General features: G+C 55.3%; 6 protein-coding genes across 6 annotated transcripts; 3 read left to right on the top strand and 3 right to left on the bottom strand.

Annotated features, from left to right (window-relative positions):
* Positions 1–2,651: 2,651 nt before the first annotated feature.
* Positions 2,652–3,125, bottom strand: D7B24_005935 (uncharacterized protein; the record flags this gene model as incomplete). Its single annotated transcript, XM_028640079.1, has 1 exon — positions 2,652–3,125. The coding sequence occupies one exon, from the start codon at positions 3,123–3,125 to the stop codon at positions 2,652–2,654; it is 474 nt and encodes a 157-aa protein (XP_028498943.1).
* A 1,417-nt stretch (positions 3,126–4,542) lies between these two features.
* MSH3 (Mismatch repair protein msh3) lies at positions 4,543–8,621 on the top strand (the record flags this gene model as incomplete). The annotated part of the gene is made up of 2 exons (XM_028640078.1): positions 4,543–4,760; positions 5,132–8,621. The coding sequence occupies 2 exons, from the start codon at positions 4,543–4,545 to the stop codon at positions 8,619–8,621; spliced, it is 3,708 nt and encodes a 1,235-aa protein (XP_028498942.1).
* Positions 8,622–9,299: 678 nt separating this feature from the next.
* On the bottom strand, positions 9,300–12,212 carry D7B24_005933 (uncharacterized protein; the record flags this gene model as incomplete). The annotated part of the gene is made up of 5 exons (XM_028640077.1): positions 9,300–9,950; positions 10,126–10,211; positions 10,271–10,847; positions 10,921–11,424; positions 11,556–12,212. 5 exons carry the CDS (start codon positions 12,210–12,212, stop codon positions 9,300–9,302), a joined length of 2,475 nt encoding a protein of 824 aa, XP_028498941.1.
* A 2,174-nt stretch (positions 12,213–14,386) lies between these two features.
* On the bottom strand, positions 14,387–15,432 carry D7B24_005932 (uncharacterized protein; the record flags this gene model as incomplete). The annotated part of the gene is made up of 2 exons (XM_028640076.1): positions 14,387–15,009; positions 15,066–15,432. 2 exons carry the CDS (start codon positions 15,430–15,432, stop codon positions 14,387–14,389), a joined length of 990 nt encoding a protein of 329 aa, XP_028498940.1.
* An 881-nt stretch (positions 15,433–16,313) lies between these two features.
* On the top strand, positions 16,314–17,914 carry LAP2 (Leucyl aminopeptidase yscIV; the record flags this gene model as incomplete). The annotated part of the gene is made up of 3 exons (XM_028640075.1): positions 16,314–17,092; positions 17,150–17,345; positions 17,402–17,914. 3 exons carry the CDS (start codon positions 16,314–16,316, stop codon positions 17,912–17,914), a joined length of 1,488 nt encoding a protein of 495 aa, XP_028498939.1.
* A 4,449-nt stretch (positions 17,915–22,363) lies between these two features.
* D7B24_005930 (uncharacterized protein) lies at positions 22,364–23,132 on the top strand (the record flags this gene model as incomplete). The annotated part of the gene is made up of 2 exons (XM_028640074.1): positions 22,364–22,974; positions 23,036–23,132. The coding sequence occupies 2 exons, from the start codon at positions 22,364–22,366 to the stop codon at positions 23,130–23,132; spliced, it is 708 nt and encodes a 235-aa protein (XP_028498938.1).
* Between the last annotated feature and the right edge of the window lie 63 nt (positions 23,133–23,195).

Raw genomic sequence — 23,195 nt, 5'->3', positions numbered from 1 at the left:
GTGGCCCTCCGACGCCACAAGGTCTTGTTGTCATCGATACTATTCATCCATTGCTTGCTGTCAATAGTGTCTCGCGGGCGTCGCCCGAAACATACTGGATATTGCCCCTGTATAAAGCGAACAGGCAGCATGCCCCCCATCAGAGCGTTGTGTGGGTTTGAGGATGGGAGGGGACCAGACGCACGCACAAGGGTGTGCCGCCATAGCGCTTGAATGGATGCGAATGGCAGCTGTCATCTGAAAGTCGTACAAGTGCCCTCCAAACCTTATGCTCGTTCGAGCCCCCGGCGCGATGGCAGATGATGGGCCGGGGCGAGCTTGGCTGTCTGGCCTAACATCCTTAACGACTCATGTGACAGGTCTCTTTGACATTGGCCCTTTGAGAAGCCTGCTTCCCGAGCGGTGGGCGTCGAGCTATTGTGGAAAGGACTCAGTCTGGTTTAAAAAAAAATTAAGAATAAAAAACACAAAGTCCACCTTGTGCTCGGGCTGGAATGGGGATCTGTGCGCGGGCGAACTATTGGATGCGCCTATGTCGATGGTCATGAGCGCCACCGGGTCTGAGAACACGAGTGAGTGGCCGGCACTTCACGAAACGAACCCGAAGCTGAGGTCGTCAATGCTGTCGCTTGTCGTTGGCGAACTGGACCAGCGCCGTGGCTTGAACCTTCCTGCCTTACTTCAGCGTTGCGGGGGAAGGGGACCCTACCAATATCTATCGTGGATGAGACGCATTACTCGGCAAGGTTTGATGCCTGGGTGGGCCACAGGAACCCAGCAGGTGGGGTGAGGAGAGAGTAGCCTTTCAGGTCTGTCTCGGGTTAGGTTGTATCAAGGATAAGTCTCGGTTACCAATGCGTCACGGACGACACGAGACGGCAACGATGGACCTCCAGGCGAGCTCTTGTCCGTCTATTGGGGGGCTCTGGCTCTTGCTCTGGCTCTTGCTCTGGCTTTGTCTGGCTGGTCTGCGACGCCTGTCTCGACGACATAAAGTTGTCTCGTCTCATTATCGTGGATCATGGTCATGTTACGACAACGCCATGTGCTCCGCTTCGCTTGACAGGTGCATAGGTTCGCCGAGGGGGCCGGGCGTGCTTGTTTCTTCTCGCTTGGCCTGGTCAAGGACCATGAGACGAGAAGCTGGGCGACCAACGTGTTCTGGGTGGCCTGACATATTGGTCATCATAGCTGTAAAGCGTATGATTGCCAACGGAACTCGGCAGCCACAACACCAAGGCACCACGGCTGCGAGTCCGGTTCCGGTGTGGCCGGCTGTGGAGACGTTCTGCCGGGCATTGAACTGGTGATGCCTGATGGCAACAAATGCCACGTGTCCGGCGATAATGCCTTGGTCCAGATGGGGCGGAGACCCTGATTGTAGGAGTACCGCTTCGAGGCCTTAGATTGGGCATCACGAAAAAGCTCGCCTTGTTTACTGTTAGAGATGCCGGTGGATACCTCCAAGTCGACGGCGCCCGAATTTGAGCAGGCATGAGATCAGCTCGAGGCGTCCAATTGTCACGTATCGCAAGCATGATAGTTCCGTGCTACCAACATGAATCGCTTTGACTCCACGACGTGTGAGCTCGGGACGATAGCGTATCCCATCACAGGACTACACTACCAGGAACTACCCTCGAACCAGCGAAAGTCTTGCAAGACATATTGGGGCACCAATGCAAACATAGTTTGGGTGACGCAGTTGATACTCGGGCACTGAAACAGCTCACAGATGCGAGATACGAAACTCAATTTCGTGATCGATGTACTGCTGCCTGTATAGGGAGGGAGCTAAAGTTCAATGCGATATAGCAAAGTTCATGTGTGATGTCAAGTGTACGAGTGTACGAGGCGCCGCTCTAGAGACAGGGAGACCAGTTCTCCGGCCAGAAACATACGCTGAACATGAATGTGGAACGTGTCAGGCAACGCAGAGAACAAGCACACGAGGTATGGTCAGTCCTAAGAGTGTACCATGTAAAGTCATCTCGTCCAGGCGCCCATCAGTTCACCTGAAATCGGTCCAACATTTGCAATGGCGGTAATAACGAGCACAACATTCTCAACCTAACAGTGCGTCTGAATTTGCGGAGTGAGTACCGCAAATATCAAGGCATGACATGTCTGCCAGTGTGGGGTGCAGTCAAATACATCGGGCTGTCATGAAATGGGCTTGAGAGACAATAAACCCACCACCTGCGCACGTATACCGAGCTACAAAATATAGGGGCCAGCCAACTAGATGTGAACGCAGTCTTTGCTATGTTGACGAGGTACGAGTATATCATCTCATCGGCAGAGAGCGAGGCACACACGTCGTCGACAGCGGTCATGTGCTGTGGCACCCAGGCCTGATGGAGTGACACGGTAGTCGCCATGCTCACTCACAGCATATGTCTCCGAGATGTTCCAGCTGAAGGAAACACCCTTCCTTCCAGTATTACAAGGTTATCCCGATTCTCGTGCAGCTGTCTCGCCGGCAAGGTTCCATGGTGGGCATTAAAAAAATCATGTTTACAGCGTCATGAGGAATTTGCCGAAATGAAGATGGGCGTTGAAGCTCTCATCAAAGCCTGGACAACTGAGCTTTAATTCAAACCTACAGGATCCCTAAACGGCATCCATCCGGGTTCTTCCATCTGTCTCCTTCAACCCTTGACATAGCACCTCGCCGTGCTCTTCCCGCAGTCCTTGGCAGGGCCGTAGTCGCAGCATCCGCCGTCGGGCGCACATTCGTAGATGTGGTTCTTGACTCTCTTCTTCTTGATTACCCATGCGCCATTGTCCGTCCACACGCAGTTGCCGCACGACCGGAACTGCTTGCCGCGCGAGTTGCACTTGCAGCCGTTGTACTTGCATGCGCGCTTCTCAAGGGCCGGCGCCTGCCCATCGCTGTCCAGGCCGTCCTCGGCAATGAACGCGCCGAGGCGAGTGATGAGAAGCTCGGGAATGGCGCGCTGGAAGAGAGACGTGCCGGGAGCCGGGCCCGGTGCGGCACCGGCAACGGCAGCGCGTTCGGTGAGGGGCAGACGGTCGGCTTCCGGCTCCGGGTTGGCGGGGGTGGAGGCGGAGGCCGAGATGGTAAGGAGAAGGACAGAGAAGATAGGGCCAACAAAGCGCATGGTAAACTGATAAGTGTTGTTCTATTGGCGTGTCTGACGCTTGGGTTTGAGAGCTGATCTGATCATGCTGGCAGCGGAACACAAAGCGCTGGCCTTTTTATAACCTCTTTCATCCCTAGAATCACAACTGGACGTCTCTCTGGAAGCTCTGGAAGGACTTCCCGCCGTCTTACTCTCTACGATATTGTCTAGATGCTTCCCCGCAAACAGTTACCTCTCATGCACCACGTAGCCTCGCGTTGTGTCGCGTTCAGGTAGGCTGCCGTGAGCTAGTAACCATGGGGTTATACCGTCATTGGGCCGTTTCAACGAAAGCTGAAAGGCAGAGTGCATCCATTGCAAGATGATCTGCACGGCAACGTTGCCCACAAAGAGTGCTTGTGAAGGTCGTTGGCTGGCTTATCTGACAGCACAGCAACCTTTCGAGCGAAGGGTCATTAATATTGCAATGTGCTCCTCGAGCGGCATAGCACGGTTGGGTTTACCGTGCTACATATCCATCTGGGGACCCATATGGGACCAAGCTGGCCCAAGCCAATGGTGTTTGCAGTGGCTGCATGCAGCAGTGTTTTGATGCCGATTCAGCTTTCGGCTCTGTGAATTGGACATTATAGACCAGATTGTCCGTTGCTTAAGGTCGGTCGCTTGAAAAAGTATGCAGAGGGGATGTAGGGTTAGAAGAAAAGGCGGAACGAGGACTCGGTGTACCGTCTCGGCTGACACAGATTCAGTGAGGCAGTTCATAGCTATGAGGCTCACGGGTGCTGGTGAAGGGCATGACAATACGTGTATGAGATGAACACAACTCGTTGCGTTTTGGTTGTGTGATTCGCATTGACACATGACTACGACCAATTTCCACAAGACGGTGTGTTTGCGAGATGCCGAGCCTAGTCATCTTCCAATTCAGCCAGGTGTGACTACAGAGGTATGCTTGACCCGTAGAGTCAGTACGGGTAGGGGCAGGGTTCGTTTAATTGCTTTGTGTGAGGTGAGGAATTCATATATGAAGCAGAGAAAAGTCCAAGAAGCAGGTGGAGGACAATGTTGACTCGGGCAGTACTAGGGGCAACCAATAGACTAGACCGAAAATATGGTCGCCATGCCGTGAGACCAAGCTTCAAGTATGTCAGTATTGCATGTGAGAGCTGCGTTATTGGAGAACATGCCGACTATACTGATAAACATTGTGCCGCAGTGCAGCCGTGGCTTTGATGGAAGATGGCAAACCAGGTAGACCGGCTCCGTGACTGATGCCGCCAACATAATCGAGGAGAGCATTCCTCAGCCAAGACCAACAGCTGTGCTGGTACCAGTGCGGATAACCAGGCGACCGAGGCCGTCTGGTCCAGCCTGACACAGAAAGACCCCTCGTCGAAAAACTCACACTATACTGATCAATGTTAGGGCGCCGCGGATGTTGCTTATTAGTCGCGGCACTGAATCCATCGGAAATTTCATGGTCAATGCCGAGGCGCCTCTTCATCTGTTGTATCAGCGTGCCAAGCTGTACGGCCAGCAGTCTGCTCTCATGTTGGTGATGGATCAAGTGCCGCGAAGAATGACCGCCACGGCAAGATTGCGATCGCTGTGGTGCATGGCCAAATTACCGCGAGCATCATCAGGATCTACTTGGTAGACCAAGCTCACATGACGGTCAGTGTTGGAGCTTCCATGGATGGTTGCTCTATGGGGCATGGGCGAGGTGAATAGTGTTCATTAAGTCACAGAAACAAGGCAGTCCAGACTGGCTCAAAAGACCAAGTATACCCGTATGAAAATGAGCCTACAAACGATCCAACATAATATGATGCATCATCATGTAGATAGGTAGATGGAGCCAAGCAGGAGACACTATTGTGAGGTTCGTACACGGCCCGAGAGGTCAAAAGGTCCGTGCACAGAAAGTACTTTCGTACCCCCGGAGACCCTGGAACCTCTCAACGCGTCCATGACCCCGAGACGCGACTCGATTTTGACATCACCACATTCCCCGATCCGTGCAGGCCGAGCCCTTTCAACTCCATCCCCGCCAGTAAGCTCCCGAATCCAATCATGGCGCCAGCCGAGAAGAAGCAGAAGTCCCTCACAAGCTTCTTTCAGCCTAGGCCTGCCAGCAGCCCCGTGGCTGCTTCACAGAAGCCGACGACGCAATCGCCATCGCCATCGCCATCGCGAGCCGAAACCAACAAGACGAAGCCAGTCGAGACGTCCCGGAAGAGGCCGCTAGAGGAGGACGCTGACCGAGTCAACAATGGATCCAATAGGACTTTGAAGAGGAGAAAGGCCGATATCTCGGAAGAGGCCGAAGGGGAAGTAGCCCCTTCACCATCGTCGCCTCTTGGATCCAAGGCCCGGCCATCTGCACCGAAACCGTCATCACGAACAGAGCGCTTTCTTTGCATGGAACCGTCTTCTGACGCTGCAGTGCCGCTTAAAGAAGATGACGAAGAAGAGGAAGACGCAGAAATGGCCAGAAGACGGAAAGAAGATCTTCACAAACGTTTCGTCAAGAAACTTGGCCACCCAGACAGCATGTTGCGTCGCCGGGGTCCTGCCGTTGAAGAGGCTACACAGGGCGCTGAAGATGAAGACGGGGAAGATGGCGATGAGGAAGAGGCACCACCGCCACCCAAAGGCGCGAAAAAGGGTGGCGCTCGCGCGAACAAGAAGCTCACGCCCATGGAGATACAGTTCCTCGACATCAAACGCAAACACATGGACACAGTACTCATTGTTGAGGTTGGCTACAAGTTCCGTTTCTTTGGAGAGGATGCGCGAATCGCCGCTCGCGAGCTGAGCATTGTCTGCATACCTGGCAAGTTCCGCTACGACGAGCATCCTTCCGAATCACACCTCGACCGTTTCGCGTCCGCCAGCATCCCCGTTCACCGGCTGCCCGTACACGCCAAGAGGCTTGTCGCCGCCGGTCACAAGGTTGGAGTCGTGCGGCAACTCGAGACAGCTGCACTGAAAAAGGCTGGCGACAACCGGAATGCGCCTTTCGTGCGCAAGCTGACCAACGTCTACACGAAAGGTACATACATTGACGAGAATGGAGAGCTCGACGCACAAGGGGAAAATGGCGCCCCGGCCGCTGGCTATCTTCTCTGCATTACCGAGACGCCTTCCAAAGGTCAAGGCACAGACGAGAAGGTCGATGTGGGCATCGTGGCAGTCCAGCCGGCAACGGGAGACATCATCTACGATAACTTCGAAGACGGATTCATGCGTAGTGAGATCGAGACCCGCCTGCTGCACATTTCCCCGTGCGAGTTCGTCATCGTAGGGGACCTCACCAAAGGCACAGATAAGATGATCCGCCACCTGTCAGGTAGCAGTACCAATGTCTTTGGCGATCGGAGCCGCGTTGAGCGAGTCCCGCGATCAAAAACGATGGCCGCCGAGGCTTACACCCACGTCACTCAGTTTTACGCCGACAAGATGAAGGATGCGGCAGCGGAGTCGGCTGCTAATGGGACCGCAGTACTGTTGCTCGACAAAGTCCTGCATTTGCCTGAGGCCGTGACTATCTGTCTGTCTGCAATGATCACGCATCTCAAGGAGTATGGCCTCGAGCACATCTTTGATCTGACCAAATACTTCCAAAGCTTTACAACCCGCCAGCACATGCTGATCAACGGCTCAACCCTCGAGAGCCTTGAAGTATATCGTAATTCAACCGACCACACCGAACACGGTAGCCTTTTCTGGGCCCTCGACAAGACTTCTACTCGCTTTGGGCAGCGACTACTGCGGAAGTGGGTTGGCCGCCCTTTGCTTGACGACAGTCAGCTTGCGGAACGTGTCGCCGCTGTGGAAGAAATCGCCAATGGCCAGGGCACCCCACAGGTTGACAAGCTCGAGGCACTTCTGGTCGGTATAAAGACAGACCTCGAGCGCAGCCTCATTCGCATGTACTACGCAAAGTGTAGTCGCCCCGAACTCCTTGCTGTACTGCAGTCCCTGCAGCGTATTGCGACCCAATACGCGACCATCAAGACCGCTTCTGATATCAGGTTTGACTCTCCCCTCATCGCAAATGCACTTCTCTCCCTTCCTCACATCCTCGATACTATCATTTCCTATCTTGACAAGATCAACCCCGAGGCTGCTCGCAAAGATGACAAGTACAACTTCTTCCGTGAAGCCGAGCAGAACGAAGACATTCAGGACTTCAAGATGGGTATCGTAGCTGTCGAGCAGGAACTTGACGAGCATCGCCGCGATGCCGCCGCTAAGCTCGGCCGGAAGAAACCCGTCGACTACGTGACAGTCGCCGGTATTGAATACCTTATTGAGGTACTCAACACCGATCTCAAGAACGTGCCGGCTTCATGGGCCAAGATTTCCGGCACCAAGAAGCTCTCCCGCTTCCACACCCCTGAAGTAGTCCGCCTGCTGGCAGCCCGCGATCAGAATCGTGAAGCTCTCGCTTCGGCTTGCGATGCCGCCTTCGCCGGCCTCCTCCACGATTTAGCCCACGACGCCTACCAACCTCTCCGTGATGCCGTCGCATCTCTCGCCACGCTCGACTGCCTCATGTCTCTTGCGCGGGTAGCCCGCCTTCCTGGCTACACCAAGCCCACCTTCCTCCCCTCTTCGGCTCCGCCGCAGATCTCCGTCACCGCTGGTCGCCACCCGGTCGCAGACCACACGCTACCCAACGGCTACATCCCCTTCACCGCCGCCCTCGCCTCCCCGACCCCTCTAGCCTACCTCATCACCGGTCCCAACATGGGAGGCAAGTCCTCCTTCGTCCGCGCACTCGCGCTCCTCGCTCTCCTAGCCCAGATCGGCTCCTACGTCCCCGCCGAAGGCCTGACTCTCGCGCCCCTCGACGCCATCCATGCCCGCATGGGCGCCCGCGACAACCTCTTCGCCGGCGAGTCCACCTTTGCCCTCGAGCTGTCCGAGACCTCACGCGTCCTGCGCGCCGCGACCCCGCGCTCCCTCGTCCTCCTCGACGAGCTCGGCCGTGGCACATCCACCCACGACGGCGCTGCCATCGCCCACGCCGTCCTCCACCACGTCGCCCATAACCTCCGGTGCCCGACGCTCTTCATCACCCACTACCAGAACCTCGCGCGCATGGCGGATCCCACCGGCGAGGGACCCATTCGGAATGTGCACATGCGGTTCACCGCCACCAGGCCGGATGGGCGGGAAGCGCCTGACAACGAGGCCGGCGCTGATGGCGAAGGCGATGACGATGTTGACGCCGCCGCCGCTGCGGATGAGGAGATTACGTTCCTTTACGAGGTGGCTGAGGGCGTCGCGCACAGATCATATGGCCTCAACGTCGCGCGTCTGGCGCGGATCCCCCGCAAGGTTATCAATGTGGCCGCACGCAAGTCGCGCGAGCTGGAGAGAGATATGCGCATACGCAGATTGCAGGGAGCTGGTCGTCTCTTGTCTGATTTATTTACGACTGGTAATGAGGTGGACGCTGCTGATCAGCTGGACCACCTAATCTCGAGCATTGCGCAACTGTAAAGCAAGCCCTGAATTAATTTTGTTACATCAAATCCAGTCACGTCGCATCATCGAAGCAAAATCGTATCGTTTTTTGGAGAATGTTAGCTAGCTGTCTCATAGACTGTCAGCCTTTGCAGATGCCGAATGCCGGCGATAACTGTTTCAACGCCTCGCTTCCAGCTGTCGTCAGTTCCTGCCTTTCAGTCCATATGAGTCGTCCAAAGAATGATTATTCCTTTGCCCCACACACATTTCTCCCACCAACCTCGTCGGGAGTCACTACTCTTCCTGTATGGCGGTCGGCTGCCGAAGGTGTCCAGAGTATCGGGCAATTCGTGGCAGCGACCAGCTGATATCATTGCACTGAGAGACGTTGCTGGAACACCCAGAGACTTCGGCCTGCGAGGGACATTGCAGACAGGTTTCTGTCGGGACTAGAATGTGGCTCGCGCCGACCTTGTACGAAACCCGATACTGCAAGCCGGTGTTAGTGGTCGAAAAGGCTGAGAAACGCTTGACGCTGCAGCATCAGACTAACCTGTGACGGTCCTCATCAATGCATCATCCATGTGCGCAAATGTAATTTCCTGTAACTTTGTGGGATTACGGTCAAGCAGGGCCCTTTCAACCCTGAACCACTCGCGTTTTCGACTCAAGAAGCGTGGTGATCTACCCTCCGTCAACACTCCTTCTCCGTCAGTGGCCCATGGCTTCCATAGCATCGTCAAAGTGATAGGACTGGCCATCGGTGGATTCCTGCGCCGGGTCGAGCTTGATAACTCCGGTCACGGGGCTTGTAGCTAAAGATTCTGGGCCGCTTGTCGGCATCGCGCTGACACTGGCGCTCAGGTTGCCTCCGGAGAGAACACCCGCACTACCAGCTGCTGTACAGCGACCAGCGTCAACCCATGCGGTATTCTGTTGGGAGGCATATCCACGCTCTGCGGCGCTGATCACGGACCAGGGCTGTCCTCCGTAGATGTTGGTGTTCTCATTAGTGTTGGTGTTGGCCGTGTTCCATGTTACGACTTGCGGAGATCTGACAGAACCAGAGCGGTCTTGAAACATGCCGTCATGAAACATTGGGTCGGGATAGGCATAGCTCTGCTGGTAGGGGTGGGAGTGATAGAAAGAGCTCTGGTTATGGCCGCTTTGCGGAAGTGACTGGTGCTGAATACCTTGGTAGAAATCTCGAGGTTGAATCATGCCATGTCCAGGAATGACTTGAGGCTCAAAGCCGTTGAAGGCTGGAGTTGGTGTCCAGTGACTATGCATGCCATGGGCGAAACACGGAGGAGGCACTATTCCTTGGGGTTGCTGCTGAGGCTGCTGAGGCTGTAGAATACCCTAAGTGTTCATTCGGTCAATGATTTTGTCTATTTCTCTCTTCGCATCAACCAAGCGCAGTTTTCCCCTGCGAAGATGAAGACAAAAACGAATCGCTTCTTTACGCGGCGATTGGGCGGAGAGGAACATTCAAACCGCGTCAAACTTCAAAAGGATTCAAGAAAACTCAACATACCAAGTCAAGATGCGGGGTATAGGCGACGGCATCGCCGGGCCTGGAGTCGCTGGAAAGCCTGCCCGCCACGCCAGACGTGGGATTTCCTGCACTATTTCAGCCTCTGACTATAGGAACGAAGCAGGAAAGCGGCAGGAAAGCGCACCATGCAAGTTTGCTCCGTCATCCTGGTAGACACCATGCTCGTTCTTACTGTTGACAGTAGTCGATTCGACGGTGGACGGGGCAGAATGCTTGTAAGAGGAATGTAGGGAGTCGTTTCGGGTGGTGCGTCGAGCAGTTTCCTTCTTGAATTTGGTCTTGATCGGGGTCTCATCAGGTGAATCAATCTCAAACTCCTGGTCGATTGAATCGCGATCATCAAATATGTCATGTTCTGCCTGCTCCGCCTGTGCAGCAATCCTTGACTTGGCTCGCGTAGCGCTACCACGCTTTGGGCGCCGCTCTCTTGTCCCCTCTTTATCAACGACTACTTTAGTAGTAGCCTGACCGCGAGCTTTCCTCGACTTCTTGCTTGGGGTCTTCACGGCAGCTTGCTTTCGAGGTGTATACTTCCTCGGGGTGCTTTTGCGGGGGGTACTCTTGCGTGGGGTCGACTTGGTAGGCGTAGATAGGCGTCCACCCATAGTAGCGAGAGCCTTGGATCTTCGTTTGAGGATGTGCTCAGAGACAACTGAAGGCTTGTGGATGAAAGCTTTCTTTTTAGACGCAGAGCCCTTGAGCTGAAGTCCGCGATCAGCTGGCATCCGGAGGGGCCGGGGTCGGGTATGGAAACTATGGGAACACTCAACGTACCGGACTGACCTCGTCGTCGGAAGGGTCTTCATCGATGTGACGATAGCGTTCAAAGTTCATCATCATATCTGTAACCATTTCTGTTGGGTTAATGGCATCCGAGCCGATTCGCATGCGCTGAATCACAGAATCATCCTTGCGCTGGTTCCGCTTCTTCTTGCCCTCTTCGGTTGCAGAATCGAACAAATGCATGCCAGGCCAATACTGACCCTTGAGCTCCGGAACCCTGCGTACATTATCATCATTGTCAGATGCGTACTCTGAAACCATATCGCTTCTGTCTACGTAGTCAGATACGCGGGAGTTGTCGTAATCGCTGTAGACGGGACCCAGATAGGTAAGGTCTTGGGCCGCCAGGAAGCCTGGAGTCACATTTCGGTCGAGACTTCCTGTGGGGTTTAGGCCATTGAAGTCCTGGTTGGCGCTCTTGGGCGTGATATTGAAGTCGTCCATGAGTTCTGTCGGAATGTGTGGCAAGAACAAGTTCCTGCGCTTTTTCGAAGACTATAAGTTGTCAGTGAAAATCGGGGTCTAGTGATTGTGGAAGGAACAGCAGTGCGAAGACCACAGATCCGGGGTATTCATATCAAGACTTGGTCCGAAGAAGCTACTATTGAGATGGGGTGTCGACTTACTGTACGCTGCTGTTCAAGGAAGCGTTTGCGCTTGGCTGCCTCGACGCGATCCTTCTCCTTCTTTTTATTGTTCTTGTCCAGGAAACGTTCACTCAGCAAAGCCCCGATTCCGTTGTCGTCCTGCCACTTTTGAAACGCTGCGAATTTCTGAGCAGCTTCGACGTCCCCCGGGATGTGGGATCTGACTTCGATGTTGCCCTTAGCTCTGGCGTGACCACGCGACAGAAGATGAGTGAGAAGATGGGAAACGTCGGAGTATTTGGGTTCGTTGTCGCAAAGATAGCACACCAAAGGAAAGTCGGCTTTGTTGCGCGTCTTGGAAATAACAGTAGAAGTGGTCTTGAGGGGAGTGCTACGGTTACTGCTGTTTTTGTTGACGTGACCGTGAATCTTTGCGTTTACGTTACCCGCTTGGAGTGGAAGGCGCACGGCCACCACTGGGGATACTACCGGAGGCAACTCTGGAAGCGGAGCACCTGAAAGAGAAAAGAAGTCATGTGGTGTCTCTGAAGGGCATTCAGATAGGCCCAGGCCGAAATTCGCGGCGTGAAGTTGCGGGTCTTCCAGCGGATGGTAGCCATCATGGCTGGGAGGCTTGGGGTGAAAGTCGATGGACGCATTTTGACTTGTTGTTGATGAGGCCAACGGTGGATCCATATTCTGAACAGTCTTTAGTACAAAGATACGAACAACCGTATGAATGAATGTTGAGGATAGCCTCTAAAGCCAAGAGCTTTATGCTGGGATAAGGCCAGAGACAGGGGCCTGTGTTCTCAGATACAAGAGAAGGATCACATGAGAGAAGCGGAATCTGACAGCAAAGAGCAAGAGAAGCGAGTGATGAGTCGAGACTCGATCAAGAGAGAGTGAAAGGCGAATGATTGGAAACATGGTCAAGAGGATGGGCAGACAAGGTCTAACAACAAGATGAGGGTTGAACATGATGACTTGCTTTGACTAACGCTTCAGGAGCGACCACGAGGATCATACGGGGAGGAACGACCGGTTGAACGAAGCAGCTTACCTGCATCGTGCCCAAGGGCGCCTCGTTGATGCATTGAGCCTTCCCCAATGGCATCGCACAGTGAACAGACTTCGGAGTACATAGCTGCGTCAATCTGAGCTCTACGCTCGATGCTGGGTCAGGGATGCTGGGTCAGGGAGGGACAAGAGTAGCTGTGATGACTGCTCGAGCCTTGCTGGCGAGACCGTGATGTTTTTTTTGAACAGAAATTACCTGCGCAAAATGATTAGTAGAAGATCATTTGAGGAAAGTGTTGTATTGCAGGCACGATGGGATCAATGCGGGGGTGGCGTGTGGACGGGGCTGTCATGTCGAGACACGCTGGGTTCGCCAATTTTTTTGGCACGCTCAACAATGTGGCTCACGTGTCTTATATCCATTCAATGAAGACATGGGTGAGGGAAAATAATATGGCGCTGTGCACAAACTGGATACATGCTCGCCCCAAAGACGAAGTGTGAATGTGATATAGATATGTCGCCATGAGCAACAGGTCCTCTGGGACTAGTTCGCTACCGATCTCGATGAAAGACACGCCATTAAAGAAGACCATGACTCAAGGAGGGCCTGCGAAGGAAAGGTGTGCTGGTAGACTAGGGGGGGGGGAGAGACAGCCAACATACCCGGCGGTGAGGCAGTATCTCGTAGATACGAGTTGAGGTAGGGTATGGGCCGATGAGCTCTGGCTTCGGATGACAGTCGGTATCCTTGGCTTCACAAGCCGTGGAAAAATATAGTCAAATTCGAAATCGGTCGACAGAAATCTTCGCGCACCTGCCTATCTTCGTTCCAGTAAGGTATCAAGACCGAGATCCCAGAGCTTGCCATCTCCCCCGAGAGCGGGGCCGAAGTGGGGCCGTTATGGGCACCAAGACAACCAAGACAAGGCAGTCACAAGGGCGTGTCTATCAAGACAACTGTCGGGGAACGGATGTACATCCAGGTGCACAAGAACTATATCTGGATGCAGAATGAGCCCTTTGGCCGAGTTTGAGCGTCAGTTCGCTGCTCAAATCCACCGCAATCCACATGAGCTTGTTGCTGCTGAAGGAATGGCCGTCCTGTAATGCATGTTAAGCTGACGTGCTTGTAATGTCCTCACCTAGGTAGGCAGGCATATGCAACAGAGGAATGAGGTACATATATAGACTATAAGCCGCAGTAGAACCGCTGTGTAAGGTCGACGTCATCGCTCAGCAGTCATGGTGCAGGTCAGTCACTGAAGAATCTGGGAACCTGGCAGGGTCGATCCATTGTCATATCGAAGCAGGACGTCATGAGCGCATTGGCTTGCGCAGCCGCATCAAAGTCGCAGAGGAGGGAAGGAGTTCAGGCTGGTACCTACCTCGAAAGGCGTCTTTTCTGCCCTTGGCCGAGAAAATACTGTGGCTTTGACGGCACACTCGAAAGCTTTTAGGTAGGCCATCGTTGGGGAGGGCATCCGGGTGCGCGGGAGGGGGATGTCAGAGGGACGGAAATGGGAAAGAGCAACGTTGCTCAGCCTCGTAAGTCGAGTGTGGTCGTGAGGCTCGGTGCAAATCCCCAAACCTACTGAGCCCACCAATTGACATCTGACCACGTCGTCAGGCACTTGCAGACGCCAAGAGATCTGGATGCAACGGCGGGTAGGGAGTCTGCAGGAACGGTAACACACTTAATCTGATGCATCCTCCGAACCCCACTGCCAGGCCCAAGACCGTGGGTCATGGACGGGTTCCCATGTGTCTAGTGCGAGGTGGTTCAAGGACGTGCAGCGGTGATCAGGGAAGGGCGCCCATTCAGGGTCTGAACAAGTTGACATTGTGTTCTACTGCTTACCCAGAACTCGTTCGATGGTCGCTTTCGGCATACAGTAGACAGGATCCACGGCCTCGAGCCCCGGGTACTTCAGCAAACTCAAACCAGCAATGCCAAAGACGGTATGCCATACATCCACCATGTCTCCTGGTCGGTCAGCGATACCACCCAACTCGGGATCCTGCGCCTGGAGGATGAAGGCCGTGAGCTTGTCGCTATCGATCCAGTGCGTCCGTCCGATGATGGCAAGACTACTTAGGACCCACCAACTGTAACAAACGTCTTCCTTCTTCTCGGGCCTGCCGTTGAGACCGCCGCATTCGACTTGACGCTCGCTCAGCCAACGGCCGAGCTTGTCGACGTCGATAGCATCCAGCCGCTTGGCAATGGCAAGTGCAGCTACACACGTGAGAATTTGACCGGAGTGCGACTCGGCCCCTGGGCTGACGCCATAGCCACCATCAAAGTTGGCACAGGCTACAATGTGTTCCACTGCTTTGTCGACATTGACGAGGCCCAGGAGACCTAAAAGTGACAACGCATTCAGAGCGCCGTAAAGGAAACGTGTGTCTTCTTCGCCCCACTCATCGCCAGCAAAGGTGCCTGTTGTTCGGTTCTGCAGGTCTGCGATGACTGCTCAGGATGATCAGCCTGCGGTTGGTTGTAGGTCAATACTCCGGGTCACTCACACTTGCCAACCTGAGCTTTCCCCTTAGCTCGAGATTCCAGCTCGTCTACGGCATCAAGCATGACGAGAATCTGAACAGCACTGACTGTAGAGAGCATATGCGCATCATGCCCGGGGGCTGCACCAAAGCCCCCACTAGGGTGCTGGCATGATAAGACAAAGTCAATGGTATCGCTTCGTGGTAAGGCCTCGGGGTGGCCGAGGAGATGAAGTGCCGTTAGACCCCAGTACACGCCATTCAAGCGCAAGTGCTCGGTCAGCCAGTAGTCGTATTCGTCCTTCTTGGTGTCAAGGCTCTGGATGTATCTGACGTGCGCAGCAGTGACAAGCTTGAGCTCTTCCGGCAGGCTGCCGACGGTTGCAGCCATGGCTTTGGGTGTGTGTGTGTGTGTGTTTGTGTCTTGCGTACAGAGTGGGGAAGCAGCGAAATCCAGTGCGTGCGACCGGGGTTTGATGAGCTGGGTTGTCGTGAGATGATCGACGATGAAATGAGACGGCGGGCAGGCTTGGACGGGCGTTGGGCAAGACACGACGTCAAGCGCTGTGGTGGTTCTAGAAAGACCAAATGGAGATAAGCCACCCCTTAGGTAATGCAGCGCGGTTGCCAAGCCTCAAGGCTGGGGTAACCGGCCGCCGGGTGCCGATTGAGCAGCAAGAGAGGGGCGATGAGTGGACGGTCGCGCTTGCCCTGTGGGCTCCAGTGCTGTGCAGTTCGCTCGATACGCCGATAGCGCCTGCATGGCCCTGTCCAGCCACACCAGAGCTAGGTACTACCTGCCGTTAACATGCTAGGGCCTCTGAAGGGCACGGGTAGGGTCACATGCCGGCGCGGGCCAATTGCTTAGAAGTGACAGGCGATCCCATGGCAAACCCACGGAGAACCCGCCGGCGCATGCTTGAAGAGGCAGCTCCAGTTGGTGAGGCGATTTGTTGACTTGATGATGCTCGACACGAGTCTCACAACTGCCGCATTAGGATGCTCGCCTCGACGCTATCGACCCCAGTTTTGACCCTCCGCATTGCTACCGCATGCCTGGCCGACACTCTGCAGCTTCCGCTCCCCAAGGCATGTCTTTGCCTTCCGCCAGCCTTCCTTTCTGAGAGGAGAAGCTTTCTGGCATGTAGGTACAAAATGGCGACGCGCCCGCATATTCAGAATGTCGATCGATTGCGCCTTCACCTCCCGTCACCTGCTCCGCCCTTCCCTCTGTTCCGACCGTCGCAGTCTGATTTGCTCCCTTGATTCAAGATGAGGACCTCTACCGCATCTCTGGCCCTGGCCCTGCCCGCGCTTGCCAGCGCGGCCAAGTGCAAGCCGTATGTCTCGAGCGAAGCCCTGCAGGAGCTGGTCAAGATCGAGGACCTCATGGCCGGCTCTCAGGCGCTCCAGGACCAGGCCGACGCGCATGGCGGCAACCGCGCCTTTGGCAGCGGCGGCCACAACGCCACCGTCGACTACCTGTACGAGACGCTCACCAAGCTCGACTACTACGACGTCGTCAAGCAGCCCTTCTCCGAGATCTTCGCTACCGGCACGTCCACCTTGACCGTCGACGGTGCCAAGATCGAGAGCGGCATCATGACCTACACCCCCGGCGGCTCTGAGAAGGGCCCCCTGTTCCACGTCCCCGGCCTTGGTTGCGCTGTCAGCGACTTCCCCGCCGAGGCCAAGGGCCGCGTCGTCCTTCTGTCTCGCGGCACCTGCGCCTTTGGTCTCAAGTCGCAGAACGCCAGGGCCGCTGGTGCCATCGGCCTCATCATCTACAACAACGTTCCTGGTGGGCTCTCTGCCACCCTTGGCGCGCCTTTCCTCGAATATGTTCCCACCATTGGCATCAGCCAGGAGGACAGTGTCCCGCTGCTCGCTAAGCTCGAGGTTGGCGAAGTTGAGGTTGACTTTGATGTTGACGCCATTGTCGAGAACCGCGTCAACTACAACGTCATTGCCGAGACCAAGGGCGGTGACCATGACAACGTCCTCGTCCTCGGAGGCCATTCCGATTCTGTTGTTGCTGGTCCCGGTATCAAGTGAGTATTCTTTGCGTAGACATTTGCTTTGCCAGACGGGAGCTAACAGTACCCCAGCGATGACGGCTCCGGTTCCATCGGTGTCCTGAACGTGGCCGTCGCCCTGTCCCACTTCAAGGTTAAGAACGCTGTTCGCTTTGCGTGGTGGGGTGCTGAGGAGTACGGCAAGCTTGGCTCGTACTACTACGTCAAGCAGCTCAACAGCTCCGATACTGAGCTCGCTAAGATGAGGGCCTACCTCAACTTCGATATGGTACGCAAGCCAAGTCCTCGATGACCAAGTACTATCTACTAATGTTCGCTCGACAGATTGCTTCGCCCAACTACGTCTACGGCATCTACGATGGAGATGGCGGCGCCTTCGGCTTGACCGGCCCCGCTGGCTCTGATGTTATCGAGAAGGACTTTGAGGAGTTCTACGAGGCCAACGGAGCCGCTCACGTGCCTTCTGAGTTCAGCGGCCGCTCTGATTACGCCGCTTTCATCGAGAACGGCATCCCCTCCGGAGGTCTCTTCACCGGTGCCGAGGTCCCCAAGACCGAGGAGGAACAGCGTCTCTTCGGCGGTGAGGCTGGCGTCGCGTATGATGTCAACTACCACAAGGCCGGAGACACCGTAGACAACCTGAACAAGGAGGCCTACCTGCTCAACACCAAGAGCATTGCCAACTCTGTCGCCAAGTACGCCCTCAGCTTTGAGTCCCTCGGCCCTGTCGACATGAACCAGAGGCGCTGGGCTGCGGATCGTGCCCAGTTCACCAAGCGTGAGGGCGCCCACGAGCACACCCACTCCGGCCCTTGCGGCGGCGGCGTTAGCAAATAGACCTTTCGCAGCATGTGGTCGACGGGACCTGTCACGAGTCACGTCCACGAACTAGCTACGATGTAGATGTAATGCTAATGAGAGATGATGTACAATTATTCTTCTGATCACCACACTTGTGAAATGAGCACACGTGACCCTCGAGTTGAGTGTCAAGATTCGCCCCTCAGCGATCATATAAACGCACGGCCAGGTGCTAGATTGTGCAGCGGCTGATATTGCTGTCGAGTTTAGAAGCGGATTAAGAAGCGATGACCAGGTTAATGACCACGTAACGGACACGGCTAAAATGAGCTTTGACCTCAAGTCCTGTTGCAAGGTAGCAAACATGTTTCTAGTGGTTATGCGTTTGAGTCCATTTCATTGGTAGATTTCAGGAGAAGCGAATAGGAGCATTGGCAGCAAGACCATCATCGGTGTGGTCGCCAGCGACTCGATGGCAGGTATCGCCACTTGCTCATGTGACCCGTCACGAAATACTGGGTACCCGACATGCCCAGCTCGACGGACTCTCTTGATGTTCACAGATGTGTGGTATCACACCAAAGACGTCGACAATATGACACACATCCAGTCACCGACTCGTCGGTCGAACAACATTGATTTCACTTCCTCGTGGCGGATAGCCCGTGGAGCCCTCAAGATAAACGATGATGGGAGAGGAGAAGCACACCGCATGAGCGCAAGATAGACCCATAGCATGGCCTGTGCAGGGTTGCAGTGATCTAGAACACTCTACACGTACGTGCCCAGCGTGTCTCGACCTCGTTTGCTTACCCATCGTGTCGAGAGCCTATTTGATGGGCGATCTACTATGGGGACCGAAGTGATAGGTCACACAATTTGGCGTCCTTCGGTATGGTCCACCACGAAAGAGCGATGGATTGAGGGGTTATGAGGGGGAATTCTTCCATGCGAAAGGAGTTGGTTTCTTCGGCCTGATCTGACTTTGGCTGCAGGCACCTAGCGGCGAGAATTTAAGGGGGAGGGGGAGGGGCGAATGCGCGCGTGGAGAAAGATCCCCCGCGCTGTCACGGCTTTGGCACTGCTTCGGTTCAAAGGCGCATGAGGCTGGTGAGGTGGCTAGCACGCTGTGCATCGCTAGAAACAGTAGGTCAATGGTAGGCAGTTCTCGGGCGGTACATATGAGGGAGATTCAGATGCTATTTACGGCCTTGTCATGACGTGTGCAACGAATCTAGAACTCCGAATGGCATGTCAGAGCATTCAGCGGTGGATTTATAGGAGGGTCAATGTGAGCCCAGGGGATCCGAGATGAGGGGCGCAAGGGTGTGCGGCGCGCTCTGGTGGGGAGCACGGGATAAGCCAGCGAAGAGCACCAGAGACGCACACGGCACGAGTCATATGGCTTGGCCCGCCTAGGCTCAATCCTGTTTCCAATCCTTCCCGCAAGCTTAACTCTCGCCATTGAACACCGCCCGACAGATTGGCCTTGAAGATCGGAATTGCGGGTATCACAGCTGCTTGCCATCCCATCAGCCACGTTGATGCGAGCCCAGCTACAACATCTCATAGCGATCGGTATGGGTCATCTAGGTAGGGACAGAACTGTCATCCTGCCCGATGCAACTGCCGCCGCGCCTTCCTGACAATGGCAAGCGGCTCGAATGAGAGTTTCAAGATCGAGGCACCAGGCCACGTTCCTGAACTAGACCTCTCTTGGAGTAGCGTCATCGGGAGTATTCAAGTCTGTGTAGGAGACGAGACGAAGGAACCCTGCCTTTCCGGACACTGGGCCAGAAGCGAAATAATACGGCGAGCGGAGTAGACCTGATGGTAAATACGGCAGAGGCGCCAAACCTGGCCTGGTCAGAAGCCAATGGTTGGAGTTGGGGGATCTTCAGATTGTAGGACATCAGATAGGCTGGACATTTGGGTTACATTCAGTTGCATCCAGCGGAGCAGTGCTTGCATAAGCTCTCACGGTGCCTTCAGCCCTTTGCTGTAAGTGGCTTGAATCAATGCCGAACAAGTGCTGTGCATGTGCAGCCTTTTTTAATATTTGTTTTTCCGGCTAGGTGAGGCTGTCACGGGGCCTGTGGTCCTTCGGAAGTCTGGCTCCAGTTCTCAGAATAGGTAACTTTTTGTGCTGCCCAGGTTCCGATACCGCAGGTCGCCATGCTTGGATTGGTAGCTTGTCATGACATAAGTGGTTTGTGGTGAAAGGAAGCGGTAGTGGTCGGATCATTATATGGCAGAGCCCATATCTACCTGGGTAACGGGAGACGCGGCAACGAGGCTGTTCGGCCGTCTTCGTCATGCTGATTTTGGCGACAGGAGCCAATCCAACAAGAACTCTTCAGAAGTGTACGACTCTTGACGGGCGAGGGCTGCTGTGCGTAGATGACATGATCGGCACTTCCTGTGAGCTGGCCTTAACCTCAGCGAAGCTTCTACCAGCGTTTGGTCCATGGTCTTGGGTCTGGGACTTCTGGCGAGATGAAGACTCGTAATGGGCTTGCTTTAATCCCACAATGCTGGGTTCCAATGCTGAGGCGAGTCAAGCACCGCTTACCCCAGATCTTTCTCTGTGAATCAGGAGCACCACCGTCTTGACTTTCTGATATCGAGTCCACCGAGTCCACTCGAGAAACCCCACCCTGCCTCTATCGTGCGTCGTCGTCGTCGTCGAGGACAGGTGCACGCGAGACACACAAGAGGGGAGAGCCGTGGGCATCTGGCACAGAAGTGGAGTGCCGGTGCTGTTCCTGTTACAGTGGGCAAGTGGGTTCGAAAGTGGCGCGGCGTTTAGCACGCGCACTAAGGCAACCCCTGAAAGCGGTGCAGCTTTGGTGTGGTGTTTCAGAATCCCTCAGTAGTCGTGCTGCGGGCCATGTGCCTGTGACAAATGCTTGTGCTTGTACCTGTGACAGAGCCTGCGCTTCGGCCTGTGCCTGTGCGAATCCCAGGCGCTTTCTCCCTCGTCTTCCCTTGTTCTTGTGAGAGCACCCCTCACTAGTCGTTGCCCCTCCAGCTCCTGCTGCCGCCTGCGCTCGCAGGCTCAACAGAGAGAAGCATCGTCTGGATGCATCTACCTAGGTACCTTGCCTTCCTTACCTGAAGCACCTAAGGTACCTTACCCTAGGTACCTAGATACCTTAGGTAGCCAGGTAGATTGGTGCCTGCATAGCTGCCCCGTCACCAGCAAAAGAACGTTTGTTGTAAGCAGAACAATCAGCAGCCTCGGACCACCCGTCGAATCTTCTTGTTACTTGCCATATGCCAAGCACCTAGGTAGAGTGTACACTCCCAGACATCAAAGAGTCAAAAAGTGGAAGACAAAGTGCCAAAAGATCCTCGATCTCTGAACACACCATGTGTACCCACAGCTTTGCACATCTCTGAGCAAGGGAGACTTGGTATTTCCTCGCAGTCCCCACGGCCTGGAGGCCAGACACAATCATTCAACCGTATCGCATTTGCGCGCTTCATTCGCACCCGCTACCCTGCGCACTATCATCGACTGCCTACAGCAAGAAACCACACGCCTGCCTCGGGCTCCACCTGGCGCTTCTCCAGGCTCATCTTGGATCGCTATCTATCCCTCCGCGCCAGCCTGTTCTTCGACGTGAGCTGTCTTGCCTTGCCCATCCAGCGGGTTGTCTCGTGTCTCCCTGACCCTGACCCTGACCCTGACCGGCCCTGGTCCCGACCCTGGCCCTCTCACTTTCTGCTGCTCTCCTCCGAGGACCCTGCACAACACCTTGAACAGAAGCACCTACCTCAGTGCCCGACACTTGCTCCCTCGCGGCATTCTTCGTGGCCCCGGGCAGCAATCTGGCAAGCCACGCCATTCCCGCCTGTTTCTGCCAGGTCAGTCGTTGCCTTGGCTTTGGGACCGCTGCTACATCATCTTTTCGATTCCCTATACCTGGCCTCTGGACGTCAACCCCCAATTTGACTTGACTCGTCCTCTGACCGATATCAATTTTCTTGCATTGTTGTTGCTCTCATGGCTACGCCCCTCTCCCAGTCTGCCTTGGAATCCTAACACCGGACCACCCCTGGATTCTCTTCCGAGCCCAGCAGACGGATTCACCATCACACACGTCCCAGCGCAGCGCGCGCCCAATTCGAGACATCACCTAACCCCCTCCTGCGGCGCCCCTACGAATCAGGCCTAACCCTTCCATACGAATCTCGGACCTCAAGCCTTGGACCTGGACCTCACCTGCCTGGCCAGGACCTTGACACACACATACACGCACACACACGCACACACATACCGGCACCTCTTTGTATCGAACTGCAGGTTGTGGGAAGCCGCCTGTACCTCAATCACCAGCAGCGCCTAGCTGCCTGTCCCAGTCCAGACAGTTCAAACCAACTCCACCACCGCCAGGCAAAGCAAAGCGAGGAAAGCAAAGCGCTGCATAAAACAGCGTACCACCGCAGAGCACTCCCAGTAGGGTGAGGCACCAGCCAAAAATGGCACGCAAACCCGTACCGCAGCCGCTGACGCTGTCGGGTCACTCCGCCCTGCCCGAGGACGAGCACCACCCGCGCTCCGCTGAAACCCTCCAAGTCGTCTCTCTCCCGAGCGCAGATTCCCACCGCTCGTCCCCCAGAACACCACGTTCCCCATTCAGTAGATTCTCGCCCAAGAAACCCGACTCGGCTTCTCTCAATGCTTCCGCCTCCCACGCTCATTCGCGCGCCCTCGAAGACTTTGACGACGACGACGACGAAGACCCCCAACACTACCCCCCGATCACCTCTGCGCTGCATCAGCCTGCCGAGACTCCCACTCGGCCAAATCCTCGCCCTGCCCCTCGACACGAGCCCAACACCACGCAGCCATCCCAGCCCCGCGATCAGGGTCGCCCCTCCAAGAGCGGCTTCTTCTTCAATTTGACAAAGTCGTCCAAATCGACCCAGAAACAATCCACTCAGCAGCAGGAGCCGCCACAACAACAACAACTACAGCATCAGCACAGACGCTCCGAGTCGCGGGGCGAGATCGCATCGCGAGGCACTGACACCTCTGTCCCCAGCAGCAAGTCTGCGAAGCTTTCAGGTACGGGCAATTGCACGCGCGCGTGCGCGTTCCTTGAACCCCCCCCCCCCCCTTCGTGCTGAAACCGCTCTCCAATGCGACAGTGCATGCGACAGGCACGGCGCGGGTCCCATCTCCAGGCCACTTGCCCTGGCGTCTCGTTTCGCTCTTCACGATGCCTTCTTTGCGCGCACCTGCTAACTGTGTACATTCTGCGCCGCAGACACCTCTCTTCCGGAACGTTCTGCTCAGCAGTCTTCCACC

The sequence above is a fragment of the Verticillium nonalfalfae genome, assembly GCF_003724135.2.
Source record: "Verticillium nonalfalfae strain VnAa140/NRRL 66861 chromosome Unknown scaffold_4, whole genome shotgun sequence".
NCBI lineage: Eukaryota > Fungi > Ascomycota > Sordariomycetes > Glomerellales > Plectosphaerellaceae > Verticillium > Verticillium nonalfalfae.
The sequence above is the reverse complement of the archived record's forward strand: the minus strand, read 5'-3'. Positions and strand labels throughout refer to the sequence as shown.